At 45.8% G+C, this 19,080-nt stretch overlaps 1 protein-coding gene across 5 annotated transcripts in view; it reads left to right on the top strand.

The window, feature by feature from the left end:
* Positions 1 to 19,080, top strand: part of DOCK7 (dedicator of cytokinesis 7) — a 131,583-nt gene that overhangs the window by 69,067 nt on the left and 43,436 nt on the right. For 2 of the 5 annotated variants that reach the window (XM_069738176.1, XM_069738175.1), the window contains exons 16-29: positions 3,057 to 3,127; positions 3,439 to 3,577; positions 3,667 to 3,768; positions 3,982 to 4,068; positions 5,259 to 5,490; positions 5,637 to 5,801; positions 6,109 to 6,278; positions 10,755 to 10,841; positions 13,588 to 13,683; positions 15,270 to 15,410; positions 15,613 to 15,726; positions 15,812 to 15,982; positions 17,847 to 17,986; positions 18,836 to 19,005. In XM_069738176.1, the coding sequence (XP_069594277.1) occupies positions 3,057 to 3,127; positions 3,439 to 3,577; positions 3,667 to 3,768; positions 3,982 to 4,068; positions 5,259 to 5,490; positions 5,637 to 5,801; positions 6,109 to 6,278; positions 10,755 to 10,841; positions 13,588 to 13,683; positions 15,270 to 15,410; positions 15,613 to 15,726; positions 15,812 to 15,982; positions 17,847 to 17,986; positions 18,836 to 19,005 (1,885 nt within the window). Of the gene's footprint in view, positions 1 to 3,056; positions 3,128 to 3,438; positions 3,578 to 3,666; positions 3,769 to 3,981; positions 4,069 to 5,258; positions 5,491 to 5,636; positions 5,802 to 6,108; positions 6,279 to 8,271; positions 8,365 to 10,754; positions 10,842 to 13,587; positions 13,684 to 15,269; positions 15,411 to 15,612; positions 15,727 to 15,811; positions 15,983 to 17,846; positions 17,987 to 18,835; positions 19,006 to 19,080 lie in introns of all 5 variants that reach the window. The other 3 variants (XM_069738179.1, XM_069738177.1, XM_069738178.1) reach the window with 2 other exon arrangements.

Genomic DNA, 19,080 nt, shown 5'->3' with positions numbered 1-19,080 from the left:
CACTCCATGTGGTCGCCTGCTGCTGGTGTGGGAGATCGGGACCGTGAAAGGAACCGTCGCCCCTGAAGTGAGCTCAGGCATGGCGTCCCACGTCGCAGGAGAGGGTACGGGGAGGTATACTCGCCGTGCTCGCCTGTTGATGGTTCGGGGGAGATCGGAACCTTGAAAGGAACCGTCGCCCCCTTCACTCCGTTAATTAAAAAATAAAAATTTACAGAAAAGTAAACAATAAAATAAAAATGTTGGGGTCTGAACCAGACCCGTGTGCCTCCTACAGACACTAAGCAAGAACTGGTTAGCTGAGAGCCAGCAGGAGGGTGTATACTGCAGGGGAGGAGCTGAGAGCCAGCAGGAGGGTGTATACTGCAGGGAAGGAGCTGAGAGCCAGCAGGAGGCTGTATACTGCAGGGGAGGAGCTGAGAGCCAGCAGGGGGGTGTATACTGCAGGGGAGGAGCTGAGAGCCAGCAGGAGGGTGTATACTGCAGGGGAGGAGCTGAGAGCCAGCAGGAGGGTGTATACTGCAGGGGAGGAGCGGAGAGCCAGCAGGAGGTGTATACTGCAGGGGAGGAGCGGAGAGCCAGCAGGAGGGTGTATACTGCAGGGGAGGAGCTGAGAGCCAGCAGGAGGGTGTATACTGCAGGGGAGGAGCTGAGAGCCAGCAGGAGGGTGTATACTGCAGGGGAGGAGCGGAGAGCCAGCAGGAGGTGTATACTGCAGGGGAGGAGCGGAGAGCCAGCAGGAGGGTGTATACTGCAGGGGAGGAGCTGAGAGCCAGCAGGAGGGTGTATACTGCAGGGGAGGAGCGGAGAGCCAGCAGGAGGTGTATACTGCAGGGGAGGAGCGGAGAGCCAGCAGGAGGGTGTATACTGCAGGGGAGGAGCTGAGAGCCAGCAGGAGGGTGTATACTGCAGGGGAGGAGCTGAGAGCCAGCAGGAGGGTGTATACTGCAGGGGAGGAGCTGAGAGCCGGCAGGAGGGTGTATACTGCAGGGGAGGAGCTGAGAGCCAGCAGGAGGTGTATACTGCAGGGGAGGAGCTGAGAGCCAGCAGGAGGGTGTATACTGCAGGGGAGGAGCTGAGAGCCAGCAGGAGGGTGTATATTGCAGGGGAGGAGCTGAGAGCCAGCAGGAGGTGTATACTGCAGGGGAGGAGCTGAGAGCCAGCAGGAGGGTGTATACTGCAGGGGAGGAGCTGAGAGCCAGCAGGAGGTGTATACTGCAGGGGAGGAGCCGAGAGCCAGCAGGAGGGTGTATACTGCAGGGGAGGAGCTGAGAGCCAGCAGGAGGTGTATACTGCAGGGGAGGAGCTGAGAGCCAGCAGGAGGGTGTATACTGCAGGGGAGGAGCTGAGAGCCAGCAGGAGGGTGTATACTGCAGGGGAGGAGCTGAGAGCCGGCAGGAGGTGTATACTGCAGGGTTGGAGCTGAGAGCCGGCAGGAGGTGTATACTGCAGGGTTGGAGCTGAGAGCCGGCAGGAGGTGTATACTGCAGGGGAGGAGCCGAGAGCCAGCAGGAGGGTGTATACTGCAGGGGAGGAGCTAAGAGCCAGCAGGAGGGTGTATACTGCAGGGGAGGAGCAGAGAGCCGGCAGGAGGGTGTATACTGCAGGGGAGGAGCCGAGAGCCAGCAGGAGGGTGTATACTGCAGGGTTGGAGCTGAGAGCCGGCAGGAGGGTGTATACTGCAGGGGAGGAGCCGAGAGCCAGCAGGAGGGTGTATACTGCAGGGGAGGAGCTGAGAGCCGGCAGGAGGTGTATACTGCAGGGGAGGAGCCGAGAGCCAGCAGGAGGTGTATACTGCAGGGGAGGAGCCGAGAGCCAGCAGGAGGGTGTATACTGCAGGGGAGGAGCCGAGAGCCAGCAGGAGGGTGTATACTGCAGGGGAGGAGCCGAGCGCCAGCAGGAGGGTGTATACTGCAGGGGAGGAGCCGAGAGCCAGCAGGAGGGTGTATACTGCAGGGGAGGAGCCGAGAGCCAGCAGGAGGTGTATACTGCAGGGTTGGAGCTGAGAGCCGGCAGGAGGGTGTATACTGCAGGGGAGGAGCCGAGAGCCAGCAGGAGGGTGTATACTGCAGGGTTGGAGCTGAGAGCCGGCAGGAGGGTGTATACTGCAGGGGAGGAGCCGAGAGCCAGCAGGAGGGTGTATACTGCAGGGGAGGAGCCGAGAGCCAGCAGAAGGGTGTATACTGCAGGGGAGGAGCTGAGAGCCGGCAGGAGGTGTATACTGCAGGGGAGGAGCTAACTTTTTTTGTATCACTTAGTGTCGCCTCGTATTGGCAGCAGCATACACCCACGGTCTGTGTCCCCCAATGAGGCGAAGGAGAAAATAATAATAATAAAAATAATATCTTTATATAGTGCCAACATATTCTGCAGCGCTTTACAATTCAACAGTTCATATACAAGTCATAAGTAACAAAGTACGTTGTCATTCAGAGGTCGTCCCCCACTTAGGACCCCTCTCTGTGTATCAAAACAGAGAGCGGCTGTGTAAACCACCAAAGTGGTTTTGCAGAGGAAAGGTAAGGGGGCTTTCCACTCTAAGCCCATCGGTACCCCAGTCCTGTAATTACGGGTTTGCCATGCCATCAAGTGGCCCCTGGTATCATATCGATGCCGCCCAGCAGATGCTATAAAGCGCTGCAGTCAGGAAGTTTTGTAAAATATTAGAAGAATGGATGTTCCAACTGCAGAAAAAAAGAAAAAAAAAGTTTATTAAAACTTCTCCCAAAAGTTTTTTTTCGTTAGCAAAAATAAAAAATAAATTCAATATTGACGTCATAACTACTGAGAGAATATCGTTAGAATAGAACTGGAACAGAAAAATTGCCCTTTTTTTTTTTTTTTTCATCTATTCCCAATAAAGCATAATTATAAATGATGTTTAATGCAATCTCTGCACCATATGATGCTCCCGTTAAAAATGGAGAGGCTCAGGGGGCTGGGTAACGAGCTCGGTATACAGATGATGAAATGCAGGGTCTGAACACGGCCCAAGATCTTTCATTTTTTTTTCCTTGTGTCTTATTGGACATTACAAATCCATTTTGTACTTTCAGGTTATCTTTGGAAAATCCAGTTGTCCTGAGTTTTCGAAAGAAGCTTACACAGCCGTGGTTTACCACAACAGGTGAGGGGTCCCGAGACCGAAAACACATAAAATGTACGGGACAATGGGTGGGTTTTTTTTTTCTCTTTTAACCGTTATTTGAGTTTGGATAAAGGGTCTTTGCCCCCTTTCCAAACATAGTACCACATTTATTCCGTTCACTGCAGAATGGAGACGATCCCGACACTTCTTTGCTTGCACATTTAGACCCCATATTATTATTATTAATATTATTAATGTTATTATTATTATTTGTGTTTTCTACTTTTATATTTAAAAAAGTATTTTTCATGTTTCTTTTTTTTTTTTTTTCTGAATGAAACTCCATTCAGGTCCCCAGACTTCCATGAAGAAATCAAGGTTCGGTTGCCGGCCACATTGACAGATCACCACCATTTGTTATTCACTTTCTACCACGTCAGCTGCCAGCAGAAGCAGAACACCCCCCTGGAGACGCCGGTGGGCTACACGGTACGGCCCCTTTATGTTACATTGTATCGAGACGTGTTGTCACGTGGATACATTGTAACAGCCGTCATTTCATCTTTTTTTTTTCCCAGTGGATTCCAATGCTGCAAAATGGCCGCTTGAAAACTGGACAGTTCTGTCTTCCCGTATCCTTGGAGAAACCGCCGCAGGCTTATTCGGTGCTTTCCCCCGAGGTCAGTAAAACGCGTCTCTGACTATTGGGGTCTGCAAAGTAATGTTTTTCCTGAATACTTTGCCTAGCAGATTCTGCTTCTAAATTGCAGCACAGAGTGGTCATATCGGTGAGCGAGGAGACCGCACGTCCCCCCGAGACTCAATCAGCTCCGCGTTTGATGTATTCTTAATAATGGAGTGTTCACAGTTGCGCCATTTCACTCTTTCCGCAGGTCCCGCTGCCTGGAATGAAATGGGTGGACAATCATAAAGGAGTGTTCAACGTGGAGGTCGTCTCAGTCTCTTCCGTTCACATGCAGGTGAGGTTAATCCGTTTTTTTGCGCTGCGTTTTCTTTCATTTGCAATTTTTTGATATTTTACAGTTCAATTCTGGGTCAATAAATAGGAGGTCGGGTGATGGAGCAGGATCCCCCGTGTCGATAATTTCCTCTTATTTTGTGTGCGGCTGCATCCTCACCTAGCAGAAAAGATGTGAATTTTCCAGGCAGATCTGTACAGGATAGTCAGCCATTCATGGATACTTCATCACAGATTTAACACTGTACAATGCAGATTTGCAACAAGCTCCGTATCCAAATTCCTTCCAGACCATGTGGACATACACTAAGGGAATGTTCACACCAGATTTTTTTTTCCTGCATTTTGTAAATTGTTTGCAGTTTTAGTGCACTTTTTAATGCAATTTTTGGTGCCAACGCATTTTCATCTCAAAGGAAAAAATGGCATTAAATGATTTTCGGGCTTTTTTTAAATCGCACTACAGTTAAAAAGCACATGGAAAAAACAGATTTTGCCTTTACTGTAAATCACAGCATTTGTTTTCAGCATAGCAAAAATAATTCTTAAAGACGCTGTATGTGATTAAGCCCTTAAAAGACTGCACACAATCCCGCAAAGTCTGCTCCTCCAGTCTCACCGTTTCCTACCTTTCCCAAACACACGTATCTGTATAACATGAGAGCGAGACCTCAGGACCAGACTACACATGTTTTGTTTGTAGTCTATTACCATGGAGAGACACATAGATCTTCAGAGGAGCTGTATGCACAAATAGTGGAGTTCTAAAATTGATCTCAAAGGAGAGCCGTCCATTGAATAGTTAATTCTGGCCTTCCATGAGTATCTGGAAAAGAAAATGATTGCATTGGAGTACACACTAAGTTTTGGCATCAATATATTGCGCTAAAACGTGCCACACACAATTAACTCCTTGCTGACGTGACACACATGTACGGCTCACCTAGTGAGTGGGTGTATGAAGCGAGCCCAGAAACTAAAAAAATTACAGTGCTTGGAAGAAGAGGAGAAAAAAAAATACCCGGTCTTGACGGGACTAATAAGTTTGGCTTATTTGATGTCTTCACTTTTTAGAATTTTCTTAGTATTGATTGTGCGGTAATAATTTTGACTCCCGTCTCGTTCCGTCGGTTTTCTGGTGCGGTTTTCTGCAGTGTGTGATATGTCCGTTTTTTTTTTTGTGCTCTGCAGGACTCATCCCTTGACAAGTTTTTTGCGCTGGTTCACGCCCTGGACGAGCACATGTTCCCCGTCCGTATCGGGGATATGAGGATCATGGAGAATAACCTGGAGAGTGAACTGAAGAGCAGCATCCTGGCCCTGAACTCGGCTCAGCTGGAACCTGTGGTGCATTTCCTCCACCTCCTCCTCGACAAACTGATCCTACTGGTCGTGCGGCCGCCGGTCATTGCCGGTCAGATCGGTAAATGAAAACTTTTGTGCTTTGCTGCTTGAATCAAGATTCGTGGCGGAGCCCGTCCATAACGTTTTATGAGACTTTAGATGGAGATTTTCTCTTATAAATTAAAGGAGCCGTAAAAAAAAACAAAAAAAACTTTTCTTCTTTAGTTAATTTAGGTCAAGCGTCATTTGAAGCGATGGCGTCCATCACGAACAGACTCCATAAAAACCTGGAAGGAAACCAGGACCAACATGGAAGGAACAATCTCCTGGCCTCTTACATCCACTATGTCTTCAGACTTCCGAATGCCGATCCCAACTCGCCATCTCCAGGTAACGGTATCTGCTCCAATCACACAGCGACATCTGGGACCACCATACTCATGATTGTTGGGGGCTGTTGCCGTTGGATGTCCTGCAATCAGAACCTTTTCTGGTGCATACAGGGAACTGTTTCTTCACTTGGCATTTTGCTTTGACCTTGGTTAAATAGATATTTAGCCATGAGCTGCAGTCCTTCTTTTCTCCTGTAGGAGTGCTGTAGTGAAATCAGATACTTATGCAGTGCCTCTCCTAGTTTCCGTGGAGGGGATTTTATATGCACCATGGAAAATTAAACTGAGGTTAATTTTTCTTCCAGGAGCTGGAGGTCTCGGTGGATCAATGCACTACGCCACAATGGCTCGGACAGCCAACAGACCGGCAAGCCTTAACTTGAACCGCTCCAGAAGCCTAAGCAACAGCAACCCTGATATCTCCGGGACCCCCACGTCACCAGATGACGAAGTCAGGTCTATAATCGGTAGCAAGGTAATATAAATCCACAGTCTGATACTTCTTTATAAGTCTCAGATCAGGGGTGACCGAAAATCAGTAAATAAAGAGGCAACAATCATCTAGAGACGCTCGCGGTTTACTGAGTGCAGTGTATAAACTGTGTGCAGGGAGCGCCCCCTTGTGATGGTGGCAGGTAGCCAGAATGTTATAATTTCATTCCGGATTGGGCTAAAGTAGAAACTTAGTGCAAAATTCTAGATTTATTTAAATGTAAAGAATGTAGTGTTTAAAGGGGAAAATTCACATTAAATTCACAAAGTGATAGACGCCAAAACGTGTGGGGCCAGGGAATGGATGGAGTGGTGGCTGCGGCTCTCCCCATTCATTTGTATGGCACTTGTTGACAGACATCAGCCCCTTATGTAACGCTCTCCTGTATTTCACATGTAAGTAATAGTTGAAAAGTCTGAACAAACCTGCAGGTTTCACAATCACGCGGGTCAAATACCCTTGACCTCAAGTGAAAGAGCTGAATCCATAGATGAAATGTAGCCCAGAGATTGCGGTATGATCCGGATTTCTCTTCTTTACACTTTGTTTGCATAATACAATTTTTTTTTTCATCGGTTTCAAAGAGTTAATAAATACCAAACCGTAAGAAGCTAGTGCAGAGGGACGCCGCCATCAAACTTTAATACTTATCCTTATTAACTCCGCTTTTCCCATTAAAAATAAATAAATAAAAATCGATACTCGTGAATCCGTATAAGTATGATCTATCGAAATGTAATTAAATTTATAAAATTCTAATTCATTTATAAATATAAAATTTTTTTGTTTTTTTTGGTCACCAAATTGTCTTATGTGATTTCTAATGATGCCAAGATCGGGGCCCAGGAACCAAGGGAAGGATTCAGGAATGGGGCAGAGGTGCACATTCTCTGCCGGAAATAGCGGAGCGCTGTACTCAGCAGTCCTATAGACAAGGAATGGACGTGGGCTTCTGAGCATGTGCACCTCTGCCCCTTTTCTGACAACTTTTCTTGGTTCCAGACCCCCCATCTTGGTATCATTTGACATCCCAGCAGTCGGACCCCCAGTGATCTATCAAAAGGATGCGGAATAACTGGATTTTGGTGTGAATATCCCTTTAATTATGTTGTAATTCACCCCTCTACAGTACATGGCACAAATATACCTTGCAGGACTCCAGTGGGACCGGTGAGAGCCCTTTGTAGAAGCCATTGTGGTCTCCGTATTGGTCCAGATACATAAAAAACTTAAAATTTGAAAATTCTGAAAAAAAATCTATACATGTTGATGATGTAATATGTATAGTTAAAGGGGATGTATAATTAAAGGGGGTGCCCACTACTGGACAAAGCTTTATTAATGGCTTCACAGTAAAGTAAAAAAATGTATGTTAATCTCATCCATTCTCAGCACTGCATTACGTGACCGCTGCAGTCAATCACTTATCTCCCAGACCGACCCTGTCTCTTCGATCATAACGCTGTGTCCACGGTGGTCACATGATCCAAGCGACGTTTTGCTCACTGCCGTGACTTCCGCTCTGATCAAACCATGAAGGCTGCAGTTGATCAGCGGCACGCTGATTGGCTGCAGCGGTCACATGACATAACCCATGCCCACACGACCTTTTAAAAGGGGCCACAGTGAGTTGATTGAGGAGAAAAGATGCCGATCCGAGAGATAAATGTAGCGCATGTTAGAGCAGTTATTAAAGGGTGGTTTAGTTTAGTAGTGGACAACCCCTTTAATTGTTCGCTGCACATTTTCTGTGTTTTTATTGTTTTTTTTTTTTTTTTTATAATAAATGTTATATTTGTGACAGTTCAGAGATGGAAGTGGTTTATTAATGTTAATGATTTCATGTATCGTTATTAATTGTTAACCACACTAATGACCTCGGCGCTTGCTGAAACCTTCCTGCCTTTAATTTGATCCTTTGTACCCGGTAACGCCATCTTTCCTTTCCCGCTTGCCGCCGCGGCCATGTGATCAGGGCTTGGATCGATCCAACTCCTGGGTCAACACGGGGGGTCCCAAGGCTGCCCAGTGGGGGACTGACCGCAGCCCCGGTGCTGACTCGGTGCAGGTGGAGTTTCTGCGGAGCGGCGACTTTCTTTTCATAGTTGGGGGTTTCTTGCTTGTGGTTATATGGGGGGGGTTGGGTGGTTGGGGGTCTTATGGTGTCAGATCTCAATGGCGGTATCGTCATCCTGAAGGATTCTGGGAAGCAACAGTTTTTTTTTTTTTTTCCAAAGTGGTTCCATTCATCTCTTTCTACTAAACTCTGCTTGCTGTCAGCGAGCTCATCCTTCTTCGTCTAGCTCCCCTCAGCTGATTTCTGACCGCGGACCACATCAGTGCTGAGCTGAACTTTCATGTGGTCATATATCAACTGAGAGGAACATGGAAGACAACAGGAGGTTGCAAGAATGTTCTCACCTGACCTGATATTGTGCTTACATTGCTGGCTGCATAATGAGTTAACTGAGAATACATCAGCGAGCTCTTTCTTTCTTTTTTTTGGCAATTAACCTGTAGCCTTCACTGGTCCTGTCGGTTGGTTTATGACCACATCAATGTTCAGTCCCAACTTTGATGTGGTCTGTGTTTATAAATCCGCTGAGAGAGGAGCTCCGGAAAAAAAAAAAGTTACTAAATCTTCATAAGGATGAACTCTCCGGCAGATTCTTAGTTAACTCGTTAAAGAACCAGCAATGTGCAGGAAACTAAGAGCCGGTAAAAGCCAAAAGGTGCAACGTTTGTAATCAAACCTAATTGCAAAAATGATGAGAATGTTTCCATTCACTGACAGCAAGCTGGAGAGCCGTTAATTCTATTAAAGGGGTTGTCTCATGGCGGTTGGGCGGTCTGATCGCCACCTCTGAGTCTCTCAAGCCCCTATAAAAAAAAAAGATAGTTGCTGATTATTCCCAATTGGAGCAAAACCCTGCAAATGATAACGACTGTGTGGAGGGACCCAGCAGTGCAGAGCGGCAGCTGGGACTTTAAATGGCTCATCATTGGATTATATTACCCCCCACTCCCAACAACAACAAAAATGAGACTGTTGCTTTAAATGAATCTGGAAATGGTGACTTCTGCCTCTGCATGTGAATATCACCCTCATTATTCTGGGGGTCGCTCCTCCTCTGTCCGTCCACATTGTCCGTGTCCTGCCATGCATGTGATTTTTGTGTGCACGCTCTGTCATGGCTGCCGGGGGGGGGGGCGAGATCCGTTACTAGTCACACATTGGGGTCATTGCTGCAGGGCTCACAGGTGTTTGTGCAAAATTATTAAGAAAATACATTAATATAATTTGGACTGAGCTGCAGTACCAGACACGACCACACAGACGCAGGTGGCGCCATTTCTACAAGTGGCCTTGTACAGCCCCCTCACCTGCTGTATGGATGGATGTACGGAGCGGAGGTGCGCACAAGATGGCACTGCTCAACTCTGATGGGGCATATCGCCGAGTGTCTGACTTCTGGGAATGAATGGGATGCAGCGATGGCCCTTTGTGCGCTCCTTGGTTTAATTCATCCTTCGTAGGAAAAAGCCGTGAGCTGTAATTCACCACCTCCGAAAGTGCCATAGAGGATGGATGGAGCGGCTCAGCGCATGCGCAGCCAGTGCTCCTATCTGATATTTCTAAGAGCCCCTTTCTTGGAATCGATGGGGTCCCAGGAGTAGGATACTCCGACCAATCCTATCTCTGCTGTTTGCAGATTCTCCAGCGCAGCTCACTTCCTCATCAAAAGGCGCTGATGACTTCGTGTCGATGGATGCCAGGACACGTGTTTGGCCGTGTGCATATCCCGCACCTATCAATGCCGAGTCATCAGCGCATTTCTATGTGGAAGCTAGTTGCATCAGAGAATCCTTACAGATTGGTCCGACCACTGGGCATCTACTGACTTGTGCCAGGACACGTTCATGCTTCCTATTCTAATAGGACTGGTGGTAATGGCCATCCCGACGTGCTTCAGCGCCTCCTGCCCCAACGTACGTCGGCGCCTCCTGCCCCGACGTGCGCCTGCGCCCCCTGATGTAGAAGTGAGAGGAGCAGGAGAGCCTGTTTAGCTTCCATTCACAATAATACAAACTGGAAACTTTGACACATTTGCAGTCCATATTTATCATTTATGGTAATGGTCGGACCCCCAAACCCTTCAGTCCTGGCTGTAGTCACTTGTGGGCCCTCTGTGTGCACCCCCAATACATCCCTGATGATTACCAGCTGCACGTTACTCTGCATGTGCCTGACTGCCCTTGTGATTGCATTGCTTGGACTAACCGTGCCGCACAATAATCAGTCCCCTTTTCTTCTTTTCGGCGTTCTCCTGGGGGGCAGTGTATTTTATAAAGTTGGGGGGTACTTAGCACTAATGTACAGACCTGACCGCATCCATCGGAACCAGGATTTATGAGCCGGAGTGTAACGCAGTGTCCCGCTTCATTCATCCCCACCAGGCCGCGGAGCGCTGTAACCGCATGTCTTCGCACACCGAGACGTCAAGTTTCTTACAAACTATAACCGGACGGTTACCAACCAAAAAGGTAGATTTCCCAGGGCGACTTCTTGCAGGCCGAGATCAGAAGCTGAATCGGTGGAGATCAGACTACGGTTTCTGGGCAGTCATTTTGTGTCTCGGAGCGGTCAGGAATTCACGGCTCTGTAACTTTTGGGCGCCATCATTTTAACTTGCAGACAGCGGCCGTCAAAGTGAATCAAGTGGACGAATTAAAAAAAAAAAAAACAGTGACGCAAAGTTTTCCAAAGTTGCAAAACTTTTTCTCTGGTTTAGTAACAATTCAGGAACATTCTTTGCAATAGAATTCCTTGTGTTCTGTCGTCCCGCTGCTGTTCTGCCTGGAAATGTATTGAAAACTTAGTAACTGGGTGCTGGTTGTCACCGGATGGGTGGAGGTTGGGTGTTGGCGTGGCAATGTGGGGGTTCAGACGGTGACATACGCACGTTTGGTTGCCCGGTGTTGAGGCTCCTGGTAATAAGTGGCCTCTTAGTAGCCGCTGTGGCAGTAGTTGTAGTATACTGTAATGGCCGGGTTATTAGCGTGTTCCTTCAGTCTGACAGTAGCCAGGAAACTTTCCCATGCAAGTTTAACACTTACCAAATTAATAAGGTAATTAATAAGGTATTTTCAGGAGGTGTAATGGAGGAACCTCCACACTGCAGAATTCCAAGATGTGGGATAGCATTGGTTTTCCACGGACAATACAAGGATTCCCTGAAGCACAAATGTTGTGCACCTTACTTGGGTATTAGAGGACGGTGAAGAGTGGCGGCTGTCGTGCAGAGCTACATTATAGCGGCCCATCATAGTGTTCTCCCAGCAGTAGGACCATCGGCCCTTTCAAGCATGGTACCGATCCATTGACCCTGTGGAAGATGTTGGCTGTCCCTTTTAAATGAGAGATACAGTCATAGTCTGAAATGTTAGCACCCTTAAAATTATTCTAGAAAATAAAGTATTTCTCCCAGAAAATTATTGCACTTACACATGTTTTGTTATACACATGTTTATTTCCTTTGGAACAACACAATAGACACAATAGAAAAAAGGCAAATTTGACAAAATTTCACACACAGCCCCAGAAATGGGCCGGACAAAATTGTTGTCCCCTCAAGCATAATATTTGGTTGCCACCCTCTGGAATAAATATCAGTGATTTATTGCTTCCTATAACCACCACAAGCTTCTTACTCTTCTCAGTTGGAATGTTGGAGCACTCTTCTTCTTCTTCTTTTGCAAACTGCTCTCGGTCTCTCATATGTGAAGGCGCCTTCTCCCAACAGCAATTGTAAGATCTCCCCACAGGTGATCAATGGGATTTAGATCCGGACTCATTGCTGCAACTTCAGAATATCCTGCACTCTGTTTCCATCCATTTCCGGGAGCTTCTTAAAGTATGTTTAGGGTTATCGTCTTGCTGGAAGACCCATGACCTAGGACGCAAGCACAGCGTTCTGACACTGGCCACTACATTGTGACCCAAAATCCTTTGGTAATCTTCAGATTTCTTGATATCTTGCACACAGTTAGGGCAACCAGTGCTAGAGGCAGCAAAACAACCCAAAAACCTCTTTGAACCTCCACCATACCTGACTGTAGGAACTGTGTTCTTTTCTTTGTAGGTCTCATTCTGTTTTCGGTAAACAGTAGAATGATGTTCTTTACCAAAAAGCTCTATTTTGGTCTCCTCTGTCCACAAGACGCTTTCCCAGCAGGATTTTGGCTTTCTCACATACATTTTTGCAAACCACAGTCTTTTTTATGTCTGTATCAGCAGTGGAGTTCTGCTGGGTTTCCTACCGTAGCATTTCATATAATTAAAATATCGACAAATAGTATGTACTGACACTGATGCACCCTTAGCCTGCAGGGACAGCTTGAATTTCTTTGGACTTCGATTGGGGCTCATCCGCCATCCAGACTATCCTGTGTTACAACCTTTCATCAATTTCTCACTGCCGTCAGTGTCCAGGGAGATTAGCTACAGTGCCATGAGTTGTAAACTTCTTGATTATGTTGCATATCGTGGACAAAGGAACATCAAGATCTCTGGAAACGGACTTGTAACCTGGAGATTGTTGATATTTTTCAACAATGTTGCATCTCAATTCCTCAGACAGTTCTCTTCTCCTCTTTCTGTTCTCCATGCAGATTGTTGATATTTTTCAACAATGTTGCATCTCAATTCCTCAGACAGTTCTCTTCTCCTCTTTCTGTTCTCCATGCTTAGTGTGGCACACAGACACACAATGCAAAAATTAAGTCAACTTCTCCCCTTTTTATCTGGTTTCAGCTGTGATTTTTATATTTCCCACACCTGTTACTTGCCACAGGTGAGTTGGAACGAGCATCACATGCTTGAAATTTGCCTTTTTTTTTTGTTTTTTTTGTGTTGCTCCAATATATACAAAAGAAATAAACGTGTATAACAAAACATGTGTAATTGTAACAATTTTCTTGGAGAAATACTTCACATAATTGAACAATTTTAAGGGTGCCAACACTTTTGGCCATGACTTTGTTATGGTGGAGATAAGAGAGCGCGGTTATTTGGCAGCTGACGTGCCGGTAGACGTTGTGCATTTTGTGCCTGTCGTGGTGCTGACATTGAGCGCTCATTGTCTTGCATTGTGCTGTGATGAGTTTTGCATCCAACATTCAGTCTTGTCATTTTTTTTTCTGTTTTGTTTTCTCCCTTTTTTTTTTGTGCCTTTTTTCCTCTGCTACATTGCAGACTCTGTCGTAACCTTCACTTCCTTATTTTGATTAGCTTTTCCATGAGGAGCTGGCATTACAGTGGGTGGTCTGCAGCGGAGCCGTGCGGGAGGCCACGTTGCAGCAAGCCTGGTTCTTTATTGAGCTGATGGTGAGTAAAAAAAAACTTCAGTCATCAATTTCTAGTAGCTTAGTAAATGTATTCACTCAGTTACTGATCCTGAGGTACATCCTGTATTATACTCCAGAGCTGAAATCACTTTTCTGTAGGCTAAGTATTTCCCTACATTCTTACCTGTTCAGTGTTTAGATGTACCAAGTGACCCCACCAGCAGAATAGTGAGTGCAGCTCTGGGGTATAATACAGGATGTAACTCCGGATCAGTAATGTAATGTATATACACAGTGACTGCACCAGCAGAATAGTGAGTGCAGCTCTGGAGTATAATACAGTATGAAAATCAGGTTCAATAATGTAATGTATGTACACAGTGACTGCACCAGCAGAATAGTGAGTGCAGCTCTGGGGTATAATACAGGATATAACTCAGGATCAGTAATGTAATGTATGTACACAGTGACTGCACCAGCAGAATAGTGAGTGCAGCTCTGGAGTATAATACAGTATGGAAATCAGGTTCAATTATTATTATTATTATTATTATTATTATACATTTTTATAGCGCCATTTATTCCATGGCGCTTTACATGTGAATACGGGGCAAATATAGACAAATACATTAAACATGAGCAGATAACAAGGCACACGAGTACATAAGGAGGGAGGACCCTGCCCGCGAGGGCTCACAGTCTGCAGGGGGTGGGTGAGGATACACTAGGAGAGGGAAGAGCTGGCTGTGCGGCTGTTCAGTAGGTTGAGGATCACTGCTTGTCGGAAGAGATGAGTCTTCAGGTTCTTTTTGAAGGTTTCTATGGTAGGCGCAAGTCTGATGTGTTGGGGTAGAGAGTTCCAGAGTATGGGGGAAGCACGGGAGAAGTCTTGGATGCGGTTATGGGAAGAAGAGATGAGAGGGGAGTAGAGAAGGAGGTCTTGGGAGGATCGGAGGTCGCGTGTAGGTAGGTCCCGGGAGACCATGTCACAGATGTATGGAGGAGACAGGTTGTGGATGGCTTTGTATGTCATTGTGAGGGTTTTGAACTGGAGTCTCATACATTCAATAATGTAATGTATGTACACAGTGACTGCACCAGCAGAATAGTGAGTGCAGCTCTGGAGTATAATACAGGATGTAACTCAGGATCAGTAATGTAATGTATGTACACAGTGACTGCACCAGCAGAATAGTGAGTGCAGCTCTGGAGTATAATACAGGATGTAACTCAGGATCAGTAATGTATGTAGACAGTGACTGCAGCAGCAGAATAGTGAGTGCAGCTCTGGGGTATAATACAGGATGTAACTCAGGATCTGTAATGTAATGTATGTACACAGTGACTGCATCAGCAGAATAGTGAGTGCAGCTCTGGAGTATAATACAGGATGTAACTCGGGATCAGTAATGTAATGTATGTACACAGTGACTGCAGCAGCAGAATAGTGAGTGCAGCTCTGGAGTATAATACAGGATAAGTAATGTATGTACAGACTGCAGATTATAAATATACATAAAGTATACATGCCTTTCCCCTTAGTGAAGGGTCTGCTTTGCACAGTAATGTCTGCCTCCTACCTGATGGTGTTATAGAGGGGTCTCCTGTGTTTGCCATGTGTTACAGGTGAAGAGCATGGTGCATCATCTATTCTTTGCAGACAAGCTGGATTCTCCTCGGAAGCACCGATTTCCTGAGCGATTCATGGACGACATCTCGGCTCTTGTTAGCACCATGGCTAATGATATCGTCACTCGGTTCCAGAAGGTGAGGTCGGCAGCGTGCCACGTCTGTGTGTCAGTAGGAGCCATGATAGGGGTTGTTGCTTCTGCACCAGCTAATGATCCGGATTTTGGGGAACATCGCTCTGTAACAACGTGCTGTGTCCGGCTTTATCGCTTTAGATACATAGTTGCATTTTTATACATATAATTTCTATATTTATATTTTTTTCTCTTCTGGTTTTCAGGATACAGAAATGGTAGAAAGACTGAATGTGAGCCTGGCGTTCTTCCTGAATGACCTGCTGTCCATCATGGACCGAGGGTTCGTCTTCAGCCTGGTGAAAGCTTATTTCAAGCAGGTAAATCCATGGTTGTGACTTTAATCTTCATGTAGAGGGAAGACAAAATAAATACATCTTCAAGTGCTGATGACATTTCCATCAGGTGTCATCAAAGCTTCATATTCTCCCCAACCCGAGCGTTCTGGTGTCGCTGCGGCTGGACTTCCTGCGCATCGTGTGCAGCCACGAGCACTACGTCACGCTGAACCTGCCCTGCAGCCTGCTTACCCCTCCATCGTCTCCTTCACCCTCCGTGTCCTCCGCAACCTCCCAGGTCAGTGATGCAGACGCCATGATGTGCGATCTAAAGGATCTGTCCCATAATAAAGGCGAAAAGTAACTCTTCATGCATGTCTGCACATCTTCTAAAGGCTGGAGATGGAATTACACATTGTAAAGTCGTCTGAATTATTTTTTCCTTTTATCGCTATCTGAGTAAATCTACAGCAAAATCCACAGAAGAAGATTTTCTAAATTTGAGATCCACTTTAGAACCATAGTCAGTGATTAAAAGTGGCAATACAGGAGGGTGATAACATGAGGAAAGGTTCTTGGATTCCCCTGGGGTCCATGAAGGCCGTACAGTGGGAAGGAGGACGCAACAGACCGTAAATGATTATGGGGCAATAGCATGAAGAAAAGTTAGTGTATCCCTGAAAGCCCCCCACTGTATGTACACAGTGACTGCGCCAGCAGAATAGTGAGTGCAGCTCTGGGGTATAATACAGGGTGTGACTCAGGATCAGTAATGTAATGTATGCACACAGTGACTGCACCAGCAGAATAGTGAGTGCAGCTCTGGAGTATAATACAGGATGTAACTCAGGATCAGTAATGTATGTACACAGTGACTGCACCAGCAGAATAGTGAGTGCAGCTCTGGGGTATAATACAGGATGTAACTCAGGATCAGTAATGTAATGTATGTACACAGTGACTGCACCAGCAGAATAGTGAGTGCAGCTCTGGGGTATAATACAGGGTGTATCTCAGGATCAGTAATGTAATGTATGTACACAGTGACTGCACCAGCAGAATAGTGAGTGCAGCTCTGGAGTATAATACAGGATGTAACTCAGTAATGTATGTACACAGTGACTGCACCAGCAGAATAGTGAGTGCAGCTCTGGGGTATAATACAGGGTGTATCTCAGGATCAGTAATGTAATGTATGTACACAGTGACTGCACCAGCAGAATAGTGAGTGCAGCTCTGGAGTATAATACAGGATGTAACTCAGGATCAGTAATGTAATGTATGTACACAGTGACTGCACCAGCAGAATAGTGAGTGCAGCTCTGGAGTATAATACAGGATGTAACTCAGGATCAGTAATGTAATGTATGTACACAGTGACTGCACCAGCAGAATAGTGAGCGCAGCTCTGGAGTATAATACAGGATGTAACTCAGGATCAGTAATGTATGTACACAGTGACTGCACCAGCAGAATAATGAGTGCAGCTCTGGGGTATAATACAGGATGTAACTCCGGATCAGTAATGTAATGTATGTACACAGTGACTGCACCAGCAGAATAGTGAGTGCAGCTCTGGGGTATAATACAGGATGTAACTCAGGATCAGTAATGTAATGTATGTACACAGTGACTGCACCAGCAGAATAGTGAGTGGAGCTCTGGGGTATAATACAGGGTGTATCTCAGGATCAGTAATGTAATGTATGTACACAGTGACTGCACCAGCAGAATAGTGAGTGCAGCTCTGGAGTATAATACAGGATGTAACTCAGGATCAGTAATGTAATGTATGTACACAGTGACTGCACCAGCAGAATAGTGAGTGCAGCTCTGGAGTATAATACAGGATGTAACTTAGGATCAGTAATGTATGTACACAGTGACTGCACCAGCAGAATAGTGAGTGCAGCTCTGGAGTATAATACAGGATGTAACTCAGGATCAATAATGTAATGTATGTACACAGTGACTGCACCAGCAGAATAGTGAGTGCAGCTCTGGAGTATAATACAGGATGTAACTCCCTCTGTTCGGGCTGGTTATTATGTCGGGGACTTGTCTGGTGACGCTCTTGTTTGCCGTCTCTGATGATTATGATGTACGCCGTTATTCTCGGTGTGATCCCATTTTGATATTTATTTAATGATCTGTCTTTTTAGAGCTCTGGGTTTTCAACCAACATCCAAGACCAAAAGATTGCGAATATGTTTGAGCTGTCCGTGCCGTTCCGCCAGCAGCATTACTTGGCAGGACTTGTGCTAACTGAACTTGCAGTGATCGTGGATCCTGATGCAGAGGGGTGAGCGGCCGCGAGGGGCGGGCAATAAATGTTATGACTGTGATATTCCAGCAAAACCCCACACAATTCAGTGACCCGACTGCCTCCAGTATCTTTTCTATATATACAGTGATTAGTAGAAAAAAAAAACACATATTGAAAGCTGCAAAGTCAAAATAATATTATGTGCTCTCAGTAAATGGTGACGCACACCAACATTTTTTTTCTACAAGTGTCAGGGTTTTTTTTTTAAGCTTTTAAAATAATAACAAAAAAAACCCCAAATGTTGTTGTTGCCGATGTCGCTCCGACCTGGAGAATCGCGTTACCAGATCACTTTTCCTGCACAATGAACGACCGTACAAAGAAACCCGAAGAATTATAGCAGAATTGCGTGTTTTTTTTTTTAACCGTTTCACATCCATTTAAATTTTTTTCCTTGTTTCCTGTACATTATTCATTTAAAGTGAACGGTGTCATCTAAAAATCCATCTTGTCCCAAAGAAAACATGCCGTCGTATGGCCACATTGGCGGAAAAATAAAAAACTAATGGCTCTTAGAAGGGGAGGAAAAAAATAAAACACTAAAATTGGCCGCATCCCTAAAGGGTTAAACCAGTCTTAAAGGGGTCTGTCCAGGAGCCATGGTGCTTTACAGTATATTTGATGCATAATGTCGTCGTTTTATTGCTGGTTTTTTCATGAATACAGTAAATATAAGAGAACAGCTGCGGGTGTCCGGATGGGCCGGTTCGGGGCCACTGGACATTGTGGGGTTACCTGAGAACATGGCGTTACATAAATATTCTGTAGACAGTGATGTTTGCTCTGCGCTGATCACTAACTGCGGTTACAACACTCCTCGCTCAGGTTATTTGGATTGCATAAGAAGGTGATCAATATGGTACACAATCTGCTATCCACCCACGACTCTGATCCTCGCTATGCTGATCCCGAGGTAAAAGCCCGAGTGGCCATGCTTTACCTTCCTCTGATTGGCATCGTAATGGAGACTGTCCCTCAGCTGTACGATTTTACAGGTACCGTACATCGGTCATTGACGCTATAAGATTCCTTATTATGTCGCTTCCCATTAATGGTCAGAGCTTGGCTTT

Source organism: Ranitomeya imitator, chromosome 8 (genome assembly GCF_032444005.1).
Source record: "Ranitomeya imitator isolate aRanImi1 chromosome 8, aRanImi1.pri, whole genome shotgun sequence".
NCBI classification, from domain to species: Eukaryota; Metazoa; Chordata; class Amphibia; order Anura; family Dendrobatidae; genus Ranitomeya; species Ranitomeya imitator.
Note: the sequence above shows the minus strand (reverse complement) of the source record. Positions and strands in the feature narration are given on the sequence as shown.